Source organism: Ylistrum balloti, unplaced genomic scaffold, assembly GCF_031769215.1.
Source record: "Ylistrum balloti isolate Yb309-2 unplaced genomic scaffold, AGI_CSIRO_Ybal_v1 Utg371012, whole genome shotgun sequence".
NCBI classification, from domain to species: domain Eukaryota; kingdom Metazoa; phylum Mollusca; class Bivalvia; order Pectinida; family Pectinidae; genus Ylistrum; species Ylistrum balloti.
The window spans coordinates 885,616-900,014 of NW_026782563.1; the positions used below are offsets into that span (position 1 = coordinate 885,616).

Below are 14,399 nucleotides of genomic sequence, written 5' to 3' on the forward strand. Positions count from 1 at the left end.
GAGTGATAATGTTTATGATGTGACACATGTAGAGTGATATTGTGATAATGTTGATGATGTGACACATGTAGAGTGATATTGTGATAATGTTGATGATGTGACACATGTAGAGTGATATTGTGATAATGTTGATGATGTGACACATGTAGAGTGATACTGATATTGTGATAATGTAGATGATGTGACACCTGCAGAGTGATATTATGATAATGTTGATGATGTGACACATGTAGAGTGATATTGTGATAATGTTGATGATGTGACACATGTAGAGTGATAATGTAGATGATGTGACACATGTAGAGTGATATTGTGATAATGTTGGTGATGTGACACATGCAGAGTGATATTGAGATATTGTTGATGATGTGACACATGTAGAGCGATATTGTGATAATGTTGATGATGTGACACATGTAGAGTGATACTGATATTGTGATAATGTTGATGATGTGACACATGTAGAGTGATATTGTGATAATGTTGATGATGTGACACATGTAGAGTGATATTGTGATAATGTTGATGATGTGACACATGTAGAGTGATATTGTGATAATGTTGATGATGTGACACATGTAGAGTGATATTGTGATAATGTTGATGATGTGACACATGTAGAGTGATATTGTGATAATGTTGATGATGTTACACATGTAGTGTGATATTGTGATAATGTTGATGATGTGACACATGTAGTGTGATATTGTGATAATGTTGCTGATGTGACACATGTAGAGTGATATTGTGATAATGTGATACATGTAGAGTGATATTGTGATATTGTTGATGATGTGACACATGTAGAGTGATATTGTGATAATGTTGATGATGTGACACATGTAGAGAGATATTGTGATAATGTTGATGATGTGACACATGTAGAGTGATATTGTGATAATGTTGATGATGTGACACATGTAGAGTGATATTGTGATAATGTTGATGATGTGACACATGTAGAGTGATATTGTGATAATGTGATACATGTAGAGTGATATTGTGATAATGTTGATGATGTGACACATGTAGAGTGATATTGTGATAATGTTGATGATGTGACACATGTAGAGTGATATTGTGATAATGTTGATGATGTGACACATGTAGAGTGATATTGTGATAATGTTGATGATGTGACACCATGCAGAATGATGACTGGTATTGTGATAATGTTGATGATGTGACACATGTAGATGATAATGTTGATGATGTGACACATGTAGAGTGATGATGATAATGACACATGTAGAGTGATATTGTGATAAATGTGTGACACATGTAGAGTGATGATGACATGATGTGACACATGTAGAGTGATATTGTGATAATGATTGATGATGTGACACATGTAGAGTGATATTTGATAATGTTGATGATGTGACACATGTAGAGTGATATTGACCTTCCAATATGTCGGTCCGGAAGTCGATGGTGATTTACAAGTAATCAGCCTGTGAAGGTTGAAATGTTGAGGGCCCAGAGAGCAAACAGGAATAAGACTGAAAAAAATTAAGTTAATACATAATGTTGATTTCCATATGAAAAAATATTATAATTATACATAATATAATTTCTTCATCTTCAAATTCCCTATAATTCCTCATTTCAAAATAATTTTTCTTAAATTATTATTTTAAAGATACGACTATATGTGATGAAAAGAAAATTATATATCAAGGTTACCGACAGTTCAAAATATAAAGACAAATATTGATAGCTTTCCATAAAATCATGCAGACATTTTTATGAGATTATTTCCATTACACGAAATCTTGTTGAACAATTCTGATTTTTGAAAGGATAGTCAATGACTATCTAAATGGATTGATAGTGTCCATTTTGCACGAGCGGTCAGTATTTATAATGTACTTACATCCGTAGTATAAGTATTTGTTATCGTCTTGTTGGTTTCTGTTGTAAGGACCTAAACTGTCACCGTACCCATAACCAAAGCCACTTCCGCCACCGTAATAATTATATGGCGAATAGTTTCCCCCATAAGTGTACGGGTTCCAGTATTGGGCACCGATAAACACCACGAAAAAGGAAAACAACACAACGAAAAGGAGCTTATTCATGTTTACAATTTCTTCTTCTGTGTTAATGCTGACGATGGCAGATGAACTGCCTCCATAGTGACGGCCAGCAGAAATCTAGGTCAGTGAAATAAATATTGGCAAGATTCCAGAAGGTCATACCTTTGTTGGGTCACTATGGTTATAATATTCAAACCGGAAGTTGTGATCGGTCACTCAAAAGGAAGAGTAACCGAGTTCCCGGAAGTTCCTGTATATTTCATTTCTGTCAGTAGTTCTCATATTCAATCCATTATACATACACATCATTGTAACGCTACAACTGATGAGCTTATTTGGGAAAAAAAAACAATATCATGTAATATAGTTTAGTTTGCAGGAAGTTTGTACTAAAAACTCACAAGTGAATGACACTTTTCAGTACAAATTTAGAATAACAAGTACAAGCAGATGCATTAGTATTACAAAATGTAGAATTTCTAGGATTGTCTGTGATACAAAATAACCAAAGCTGTTAAATCCTAGAAAATGATGAGAAAAATAAAAAGTAGACCAAATGTCAGAGATCACATTTCATAATTTTCAATATTGAGTGATTTCAGTGTAAAGAATACATGTACATGACTATGCTATCAAAAGGGCCAAATGTGTTAGAGTAAGCCACGATAATTACGATTTTCAGTTTTGAATCCTAGGGCAAGACACTTTATCCTAATAATTTTAATCTTGGTGAAATGCGACGAGCCTGCCGTATGTTGTTCTTTGAGCTGGCCACCAGCTACTCCAAGTAGACCTCGCCACAAAATAACACTGGCTGTTCCTAGACAACTTTGTTTAAGTATAAATAAACAAGTGAAACAATATTAGAAAATGATATGGTGGCGGCGGGTTTTTGCCTTTCATTTTCTAAATGAAAACGCGGAAAGGCGACAAAATGAGCACAAAAAGGCGTCGTTTTGTACTTGAAAAAAACTCTCATGTTCGCGTAACGATTGTCGCGTTTTCGTCTTTTCGCGTTTATGCGTTGTTATAACGAGCGGCGGTTTTTGCGTTAGAAACGTTAGAAAAGGCGAAATGGCAAAAAAAAAAAAAAAAAAACACCATGAAATAATGCTATTGAACCACCACAACAATATCAATGTTGTGTAAACCTAAACTTCAATATTGAAAGTATTGAAATACAATGCATGTTAATGTACTTGCCTAACGAAACTTTTATCTAGGTATTTTCCGTTTTGTTGTGAAATGTCATATATTTTCCTCCTTAATGTACTTTTATTGAACATTTTTAGACAGAAAACAAAGTCTGTTGTACCCATGGGAGACAATTTAAAGAAAATGTTAAACATCCGCTGTACACGGACTCCAGCTCCAAACACCTCGATTGTAAAACGATCTTGAAGTAAGCCATGATATATAATTATTATTGTTTATTTTCAAGATTGTATGGGGGAGACAGAAGACATTACAAACCAAGTCTATTTGACAGTTGCGTTCATTTATGATTTTTGTTTTTATCTTGTAATGGTATCACGTAATATTTACCAAATTGTACCAAACGTAGTGTTTATTTTAGGAAACTACCAGGTGACGTCGACGAAGCATCAAACGCTTGCTCTTCCGGTACACGTGGACTTATTCATCTTGTACACTTATGTTGCCGTTTTTGTTTAAGTTGCATTCTTCTTAGGGTTTTTCATGCACATATTCTATCTATTTTTACATCTGTTTTTTGTCTCATTTGCAGTAACTTCTTCATGCGATATGAAACTGGACGTGTTTGATGTTAGTTTGTCTGTTTGGCCGTTGTTTTATTTGAGAACGTGACATTATTCGCTTGGATCGAACAAAGTTTATATTGCAGGTGTCGTTGATGAAGCAGAGGGCGCGTACTCTTCCGGAACACTTGGTCTTATTCTCCTTGTATTTTTTTCATGAGTCTCCGTGTAAATCTTTCTTATGTACATGTTTGCTAAATTTTATTGAATATGAGTTTGGATTATGCAACGCAATTCTGGAACATAATCCGGTATAATTACGAATAACATAGATATTGGCAATAGTGATTCGCTTTTAAGATCGACGTGTATACACTGTATTAAGAACTAAATAGAAGAGAAGAAAGGGGAAAAATAGATCAAAAGATGTTGCCAAACAGAATTATGGAGCACCTCGGAATTTGCTAAGGACTTTCAAGCTGCAGGAGCAAAAAGCACACCGACTGTTACATGAAGACACAATTTATTTTTTCCTCAAATGATAACCACAGATAATTGTGAATTTGTTGAATTTGGTAAGATTGTTGATCAGAAGGGGATGCTGCGGCTGAAGGAATGCTGGTGAAGAAGGAATGCTTGGGCAGAAGGGATACTGGGGTCGAAGGGATGCTTGGGCCGAAGAGATGCTGGGACCGAAGGAATGCTGGGGACGAAGGGATGCTTGGACAGAAGGGATACTGGGGTCGAAGGAATGCTGGGAACGAAGGGATGCTTGGAACGAAGGGATACTGGGGCCGAAACGATTCTGGAGTAGAAGGGATGCTAGGGTAGAAGGGATACTGGAGCCGAAGGGATGTTGGATAGAAGGAATGCTGGGGCCAAAGGAATGCTCAGGTAGAAGAGATGCTGGGAACGAAGGGATGTTGGGAACGAAGGAATGCTGAAGATGAAGAGATGCTGGGGCAGAAGGGATGCAAGGGCAGAAGGGATGCAAGGGTAAAAGGGATGCTGGGAACGAAGGAATGCTGAGGACGAATTTCAAATCCTATCATTAAAGAATCGTCAAATAAGTGACATCAAAATGACCCCAGAGTTTGTCCTAATCGTTTCAACGCATTAACGTGGGTAGGTACATTAGCCCTTTAACTGCAGATATTTTCTTAGCTTGTCAAATTAAAAACACCAACAGACAACATATCAAATTGTCATAATGACACCAAATATGAAATGCAGTTGTTGAACAGAATAGACATTTGTCTCGTGTAGTAGAATATTCATTATAACAGACAGGTTGGAATCTAACGGGAATTTCTATGTTACCGTTCTATATTTTTTCTGTGGTATTGTTTAATTTACAAGGTTCGGATAAGTAATATGTCGGTTATTCATTAGAACTTATCTATTATTGTCGGTACAGAACATAGACTACATGGTATATGGAGACATGATTTATTATCGATAATAAAACGTTGTGTAACCCTCCGATGAATTCTTTCTCCTGTATCTGTGAAACAAAAAAACAAAAATGTTGAACATTAAATGCGTTAATTAAAACCAGCCTTTATAGTATCATATGTAATGGTAATAAATAATTATATCTTTGATCTCTATAGGGAAAAAGATAACTGAAGGCCCCAAAAATCCTACAAGGACAAACATATGTGTGATGAAGATTAATTTAGTGCTTGGATCTATACTGTACAATATTTAATCCTAAATTTAGAGCCAAATCATCACCGACTAATTTAACAAGGTCGAAACATCTGTGTAATTTATTTTAATTCATTGTTTGACTCTATTGTAAAATGTGTAAATTTGCATTAAAAGATGCGATTATCTTTTTTCTTATATATTAAAAAATACTTTTTTTGAAGAATTTGGTTATAATTAGAAATGAAGTACGTAGTTACATGATTAAATTTTCTTGCTTACCTGTGTTGCAATAGTCCGTAAGCTGATTCGCGACTTCCATTAACCTCGTATTCCGGAAATGTTGAGAGCCCATAGTGCCAAGAGAAAAGCCACTGAAAATAAAATGAATGACGAAACTGACACTAACATGATAACTCCACTAATACATTGATTTATTGAACAAATTTAACAATTTATCATTGGCTCGTTGTGTGACGAGTTTCATAAATCACATTACATAACATGTATCTATCACCGGACAGTTCTTCATCAGTTCGATGTCATGTGCGCTCGATATCTCTGGTCTACATTTTAACTTTCAACGCAATGTGTGAATATGCGACACATTTCATTATGACGTCACAAAAGCAATTTTACACGTTTGTAATATGCAAAAATATTGAATAGGTATGTCACGTGAAAATCATTTAAGTGAAATTATTTTACAAAAAAATGCAGTGTATTCTATTGACAGACAAGGTATGCTATTTTTTTATTCATTTATTTATTCATGGAAGCGTGATCCGACGAAAACAATTTTTGTACGGTAAGTCAATCCCAACACAATAAATAGGTAAAAATGATAAAAAAACCCCAAATATATGCCCACTTTGTATGTTCTCTCAGATATATTCAAAGGTATTTGACTTTACTTACATGCATAATATAGATACCTATCATTGTTTTGTGAATAACCATATGCGTATCCAGCAGCAAGACCATTGTACCCGGCACCGTAGCCGTTTCCGCCGTAATACGGTGATGTGTAATAGTTTTGTCCGTAACCTTGGTATCCGCCATAACTGTAAGGGTTCCAGTACTGGGCACTGATAAAGACCACCACACACGAAATTAACACAAGGAAAAGGATTCTATTCATATTGATGTAATACTGGTCAATACTGATAAAATTCGACTATGTCAGCGATGAAGTGCCGTCAAAGTAACGACGCTTGATTACAGCGTTCAATGTATACTAGACAGTCGAAAAATTGGCGGGATTCCAAGAGGTTATACTTTTTGGTGGGGTCAATGATGTTGTCGGTGAACTTTGACCTCATGTCGTGATCAGTCATGTATATAGGGTATGTAATTGATTTAATGGGTACTTCCGGTAGTTGTCACTTTGTTTATAGTTGTCATCGCCGTTAAATCATATATCACATCTACACGTAGAATAAATTTCATGGGCTATGTTATGAAAACGATAGTTAGAAGTCTTTATTTTCACAAGCCTTGGCGATAAAAAATCTCAAATTTTGATATGAAATAAAAACAAATTTCAGATACTTGTTACCGTAAACACGCAAAATTTTCCTTTTGACAAATTTCAGAGTGAAAATGTTCCACACAAAAACCAAACAGAGGCCGTCATGTTGTTATGTTATTTTCAATCCATGACACTGCAATCAATTGCATGATTGGCACAGCCAAGAAAAACACATTACTTGGTATATGACACTAGCGATACATTCGCACAAACATTCCATAAAAGAATTCAGTCGTGTCAGTATGATATGTCTTTTCTTAAATTTTTAAACGTTCGTCATTGAAACAAATTTTACCTCATTTCTGTATCATATATGATGCTAAAAAACTTGAGATACGATGTCTGATCGATTTTCTAATGTAAACAGGACTCAAGGTTGTTAAGTGAGGTAGTCACAAACTATAATACCGCAAGGATACCTCACCTCAAAATGACCATCAATGTTTACAGCTTAATAAATTTGAGAGGACAAATACTTACCTCAAAAACTTAAAAAATCCAGTGTAATGTACGCAGACAACACATTAACGAAGGATTATAATGCTTTAATCTGGCCTGATCCAGTTGTGAACAGGTCTGAAGATACATATATAATTAGACAGATGATGGAAAATGATAGAGTCTTCTTACAGGCTCACAGTATCATGACTCTCGACAGCTCATTTTGAAAGTCGGCGAATGAGCTTTCATTTGTTATGAATTATCCCTTATGGAATGAACATATTGAAAAATGTGCACAAGAAGCTCTACAAAAAGGTCGATATTTTGAGAAGATATTTTCTGTCAAATCTTTAATGTTGACAGTTGAATTGTTTCATATTTCATTATATTACTCAGGTGTGAGAGCCACAGCCATTGACAAACTTCATACAGGGGAGAATTTTAAATTACAGGAAAAGAACAGCTAGGACTTATTAAATATTGGACATATTCCTTCCTTCCGAGAAGTCTTCCTGTTCTTCTTCATAATTTCTAATTTCTAAATGTATCTAGAAGTATGTGTTTGAATGGTAATTTATCAGATAAGCTATGTTTAACATAACATAAAGTTTGTTTTACACTATAGATAAAATTATAACATAAATGACAATGTAACTCTATATTTTATAATAAATTACATTTACCAACCGATCCCTTCATCATTTGTAGCTTTGATTCTGCGTAAATAATCCTGGGATTAAAATTCCATTCAAATTGTTAAATCTTTTGTGAGACGGCAGTGTGTTAGGTTTTTGTCCATATAATTGCCAACATTTTAGCCTCAATACTTCTAATTTCAAAATGTCCCTTCCATTAATGTCTGTACTTGGTTTGCAGTCTGACACGATTTTTTTTTATTTCATATTTAAGCCATTCTTCAGTAACACTTGTGATATATTTAAACATTGATATCATAATTATATTTATAGGAAATCTTATATTACTATGACTGTGTTATAAAATTGTATTGTAATGCTTATCAAAATGTATGCGATGTATATCGACACAGCGTCATGATACAAGTTACATATTGTCTAAAGATACTACTCTGTTTAGACAAAAGATGAGGTTATAATGTTTGAAAATAAACAGAGTGTTAAGAGAATGAAAATCGGCCGTAACATATATATATGAAGGTACACTTACAACATAACTCAATATATGTTTTATATCAAATTAGAGTTCTTGAAACAATCGGCAAGAATTTGAGCTTGGTAGATAGGATTAGTTTTTGATTATAGATGCTCTCGATGAACAATCCCGTACCCCGATCAACAACCTCCGTACCTCGATCAACAACCATGTACCTCGATCAACAACCCCATACCCCGATCAACAACCATGTACCTCGATTAACAACCCCTACCCCGATCAACAACCATGTACCTCGATTAACAACCCCGTACCCCGATCAACAACCCCGTACCTCGATCAACAACCATGTACCTCGATTAACAACCCCGTACCCCGATCAACAACCCCGTACCCCGATCAACAACCCCGTACCTCGATCAACAACCATGTACCTCGATTAACAACCCCGTACCCCGATCAACAATCCCGTACCCCGATCAACAACCTCCGTACCTCGATCAACAACCATGTACCTCGGTCAACGACCCCGTACCCCGATCAACAACCATGTACCTCGATTAACAACCCCGTATCCCGATCAACAACCCCGTACCGCGATCAATAACCCCGTATCGCGATCAACAACCCCGTACCCCGATCAACAACTCCGTACCTCGTTCAACAACCCTCGTACCTCTGAATGTCCGCAATGAAATAAAACTTAAAACGCATTTTTCCTCGTTATATACCTTTATTTCATAACAATCAAAACAAAAAAACCATGAATGTGTGCGCAAGATATCTTTGGCTGTCTGACCCCTGAAAAGATAAAAGAGAATAGATTAGGATCAAACTGTATGAAAATAAACAGGTTAGGAGAATTAAATTCGACCAAAACACACTTACAATATACTTCAATATCACAACATATTTCAAAATTAGATTACCTGAAACCTAATTATCTTAATTTGGCTAGCAGGATTAATCTTCAATCAATTTAACGTAAAAGTCACTTAGGAGAATTAGCAATTTTGGTTGCGTTTTACGTGGTTAAAATTTTGAAATTTTTAAAATAGACCATTGCTTTCTCTATTATAGATATTATTTCTAAATAAATTTTCTTATTTTGCCGGTAATACTATTTTAGCATTTTTTGCGTGGAGAAAAGAAGTTGCACTGGAATGTGTCTTCGCTAATTGCAGTTTCTACATTCACGATTGAGCTACATTGCTAAAAATCATATTATGAAAAAAAAAATTGCTACTGTATCTGTTTTCCTCTTTCTTAACACTCAATAAGAGCGAAAACAAGAGACCTGGAAATAGCAACATTTATCAGTATTTTGACAATGTGTATGTGACCAGGAGAAATCGCCTGTATTTGGTCAATTCACGAGATTGATATTCTGCGCTGGGGGGATAGCGATGTTTAAATATCTATGAATATTACCTGTGATGAAAATAATGCATCTGTATCAATATTATCCGCTGATAGATCCAGTCAAGTTGGTAAGGAGGATGAATGCGAAGAATAACACTGAAAAAATATAATAATTCATATCATTAGCACAACATATTTTATAACACATTTAAATTTGATAGATTTTTTTGTTGTTTCATATATTTCATATATCATATTTCCATTTTGATGTGAAATATAGCGGCAGTGATTGAAGTGTAACATTGTTATTAGATATGCTTTTTTTTATCAATATTTGTTCTCTCGTCAAAGTTAAAGCAGACAACTGATACAGTCGCAATATGGAATCAACCTAAAACTGACAAAGGAACAAAAATAGAATGAAAATATTTTTACTAAAATTTTTTATATGATCTGTGAACTGGAACGTTAGTCATTTTACATTCTACATTTCCTACTTATCAAAATAAATCAAAACACACATTTTTAAAAATTTCAAATCAATTAATAGCAAATAGTTCTAGATGTAGACGGTAACTGAGAATGTAACATGTCTATAAGTGATATTAACTAGTTCTAGATGTAGACGGTAACTGAGAATGTAACATGTCTATAAGTGATATTAACTAGTTCTAGATGTAGACGGTAACTGAGAATGTAACATGTCTATAAGTGGCATTAACTAGTTCTAGATGTAGACGGTAACTGAGAATGTAACATGTCTATAAGTGATATTAACTAGTTCTAGATGTAGACGGTAACTGAGAATGTAACATGTCTATAAGTGATATTAACTAGTTCTAGATGTAGACGGTAACTGAGAATGTAACATGTCTATAAGTGATATTAACTAGTTCTAGATGTAGACGGTAACTGAGAATGTAACATGTCTATAATTAATATTAACTAGTCCAGATGTAGACGGTAACTGAGAATGTAACATGTCTATAATTAATATTAACTAGTCCATGTCTATAATTAATATTAACTAGTCCAGATGTAGACGGTAACTGAGAATGTAACATGTCTATAATTAATATTAACTAGTCCAGATGTAGACGGTAACTGAGAATGTAACATGTCTATAATTAATATTAACTAGTCCAGATGTAGACGGTAATGGAAAAAATCTAATCACAACTCGTAGTGTTAGAGAAACCATTTTCACTTTTTGATGTAACAACAACAACGGTATCAGATAATGTTGGACGCTGATCTACAAAACAGAGGTAAATTCAAAACAAAAAGAAGAAAAAACTACTTACAGCCACCAATGAGCAGATCGCTGTTGTCGTTTCTACGGTTCTGAAGACCGTATCCGGCATAGAATCCTCCATAGGGTAGCTGAGATCCGATGCCATAGTACCCTCCAGCCCCGTAACCTGAATACCCGTATTGGGCACTAATAAACCCGATTATACATGGGATGAGAAGGAGAAACAGGGTCTTGTTCATCTTGCTGAATTTCGAAGAGACTTCGGCAAAACTACTAAAAATGAATTTCTCGTTTAACTAATTGTTAGTTTGAGATCCGAGAAATTGATTTGGATGGAAGCCCTTTCCGTTTATATACTATATCGTCTTGTGAAATATTGCGTTAGGAACGGTCCGTCTAATGTAAGGATCATGTGGTTGTATAATGGTCCCTACCCTAGGGTAATACATAATGTTATCTACCGTGTTCGCAAGCTAACCTACCGTTAAACGTGTAATGTATGCTTGGGTAGATATTAACTCTTAAATGAATTATATAATTTTCTAGAATATTTTTCTCATTTAATATTATTGCGTGCATTTTATCTAAATAATTCACTCCAGTGGCTTTATAAATTTTGGTTTATTTTCTTTTAATATAGGAAGTTCTTAGAAAAATCGAATTTTGCATTGAAATTTCATATTACTCTTTACAAATCATAAAAATATTATCTGATATTACTATCACAGACTTGAAACGTCAGTAAAAAATATAAACATTTATAAAAACGGATCTTAACATCAGCAACTACATATTAACGTATAATCCATCAGATATATTAAACAACCAATAGTCATCCCTCACAGAAAACTAATCAATATTTGTCTCTCAGAAATGACAAATAAATAATTATCTCTCAGAAATATCAAAATAAACATGAATCCCTCAAAAATGTCAAATAAATATTTATCTCTAAGAAATGTCAAATAAATATTTATCTCTCAAAAATGTCAAATAAATATTTATCTCTAAGAAATGTCAAATAAATATTTATCTCTCAGAAATGTCAAATAAATATTTACCTCTCAAAAATGTCAAATAAATATTTATCTCTAAGAAATGTCAAATAAATATTTATCTCTCAGAAATGTCAAATAAATATTTATCTCTCAAAAATGTCAAATAAGTATTTATCTCTCAGAAATGTCAAATAAATATTTATCTCTCAGAAATGTCAAATAAATATTTATCTCTAAGAAATGTCAAATAAATATTTATCCCTCAAAAATGTCAAATAAATATTTATCTCTCAAAAATGTCAAATAAATATCAATCTCTTAAAAATGTGAAATATTTATCTCTTAGAAATGAAATAAATATTTATCCCTCAAAAATGTCAAATAAATATTTATCTCTCAGAAATGTCAAATAAATATTTATCTCTCAAAAATGTCAAATAAATATTTATCCCTCAGAAATGTCAAATAAATATTTATCTTTCAGAAATGTCAAATAAATATTTATCCCTCAGAAAAGTCAAATAAATATTTATCCCTCAGATATGTCAAATAAATATTTATCTTTCAGAAATGTCAAATAAATATTTATCTCTAAGAAATGTCAAATAAATATTTATCTCTCAGAAATGTCAAATAAATATTTATCTCTCAAAAATGTCAAATAAGTATTTATCTCTCAGAAATGTCAAATAAATATTTATCTCTCAGAAATGTCAAATAAATATTTATCTCTAAGAAATGTCAAATAAATATTTATCCCTCAAAAATGTCAAATAAATATTTATCTCTCAAAAATGTCAAATAAATATCAATCTCTTAAAAATGTGAAATATTTATCTCTTAGAAATGAAATAAATATTTATCCCTCAAAAATGTCAAATAAATATTTATCTCTCAGAAATGTCAAATAAATATTTATCTCTCAAAAATGTCAAATAAATATTTATCCCTCAGAAATGTCAAATAAATATTTATCTTTCAGAAATGTCAAATAAATATTTATCCCTCAGAAAAGTCAAATAAATATTTATCCCTCAGATATGTCAAATAAATATTTATCCCTCAGAAAAGTCAAATAAATATTTATCCCTCAGATATGTCAAATAAATATTTATCTTTCAGAAATGTCAAATAAATATTTATCTCTCAAAATTGTCAAATAAGTATTTATCTCTCAGAAATGTCAAATAAATATTTATCTCTCAGAAATGTCAAATAAATATTTATCTCTCAAAAATGTCAAATAAATATTTATCCCTCAAAAATGTCAAATAAATATTTATCTCTCAAAAATGTCAAATAAATATCAATCTCTTAAAAATGTCAAATATTTATCTCTTAGAAATGAAATAAATATTTATCCCTCAAAAATGTCAAATAAATATTTATCTCTCAGAAATGTCAAATAAATATTTATCTCTCAAAAATGTCAAATAAATATTTATCCCTCAGAAATGTCAAATAAATATTTATCTTTCAGAAATGTCAAATAAATATTTATCCCTCAGAAAAGTCAAATAAATATTTATCCCTCAGATATGTCAAATAAATATTTATCTTTCAGAAATGTCAAATAAATATTTATCCCTCAGAAATATCAAAATAAACATGAATCTCTCAGAAATATTGATGATCTTTAATCCCTCAGAAATGTAAAATAAACTTTCATTCCTAAGAAATATTTGTTGACTTTTAGGAAAAAGCATCAGAAATGAAAAACTTATATAATAAATCTTGACGGGAAGTCCATTCTTTAGTTGATAAGACATGTATCAAAATATAAATAAGTTGTAAGAAGAAATATATATATATAATATATAATTAACTGATCTGTACAACTATTGTCTGCATTGTTTGTTAAGAATATCGAACGAAAAGTAAACAAAAATAGCTTCTTCACACGCAACAGGTAAACATATTGGTGCATTATTAAAAAACTCCAACAGAAATTTATAAAGAAAAAAAACTATCATTCTCAATAAGTATTATTGATATGCATACAAATTACATATTTCTGCTGGGATCTGATTTAATGTAAACATGATTCCAGTAAACATCTCGACAAATATCAATGAATATGCAGGAAAATTAATTGATTACTGAAACATTGATTATTGGGTTTTTTTTCATGACAGCAGAGGCAATATTGCTAACGGTAACTATATGGTGTTTTAAGTACTTTTTTCTGCCTTCTAATTCATTGTATGAAGTTGTAAGTGAATTTTGTCTTACCAAACCCTTAATCATAAACTTTATAATTGGGATAAGGTGGTA

The 14,399-nt window shown here is 32.6% G+C and overlaps 1 protein-coding gene across 1 annotated transcript in view; it reads right to left on the reverse strand.

The window, feature by feature from the left end:
- LOC132560091 (low-density lipoprotein receptor-like) overlaps nucleotides 1–2,081 on the reverse strand; it is a 54,164-nt gene extending 52,083 nt beyond the window's left edge. Inside the window, exon 1 of the mRNA XM_060224746.1 lies at nucleotides 1,877–2,081. Coding sequence (XP_060080729.1) covers nucleotides 1,877–2,081 — 205 coding nt within the window. The remainder of the gene's footprint in view (nucleotides 1–1,876) is intronic.
- Between the last annotated feature and the right edge of the window lie 12,318 nt (nucleotides 2,082–14,399).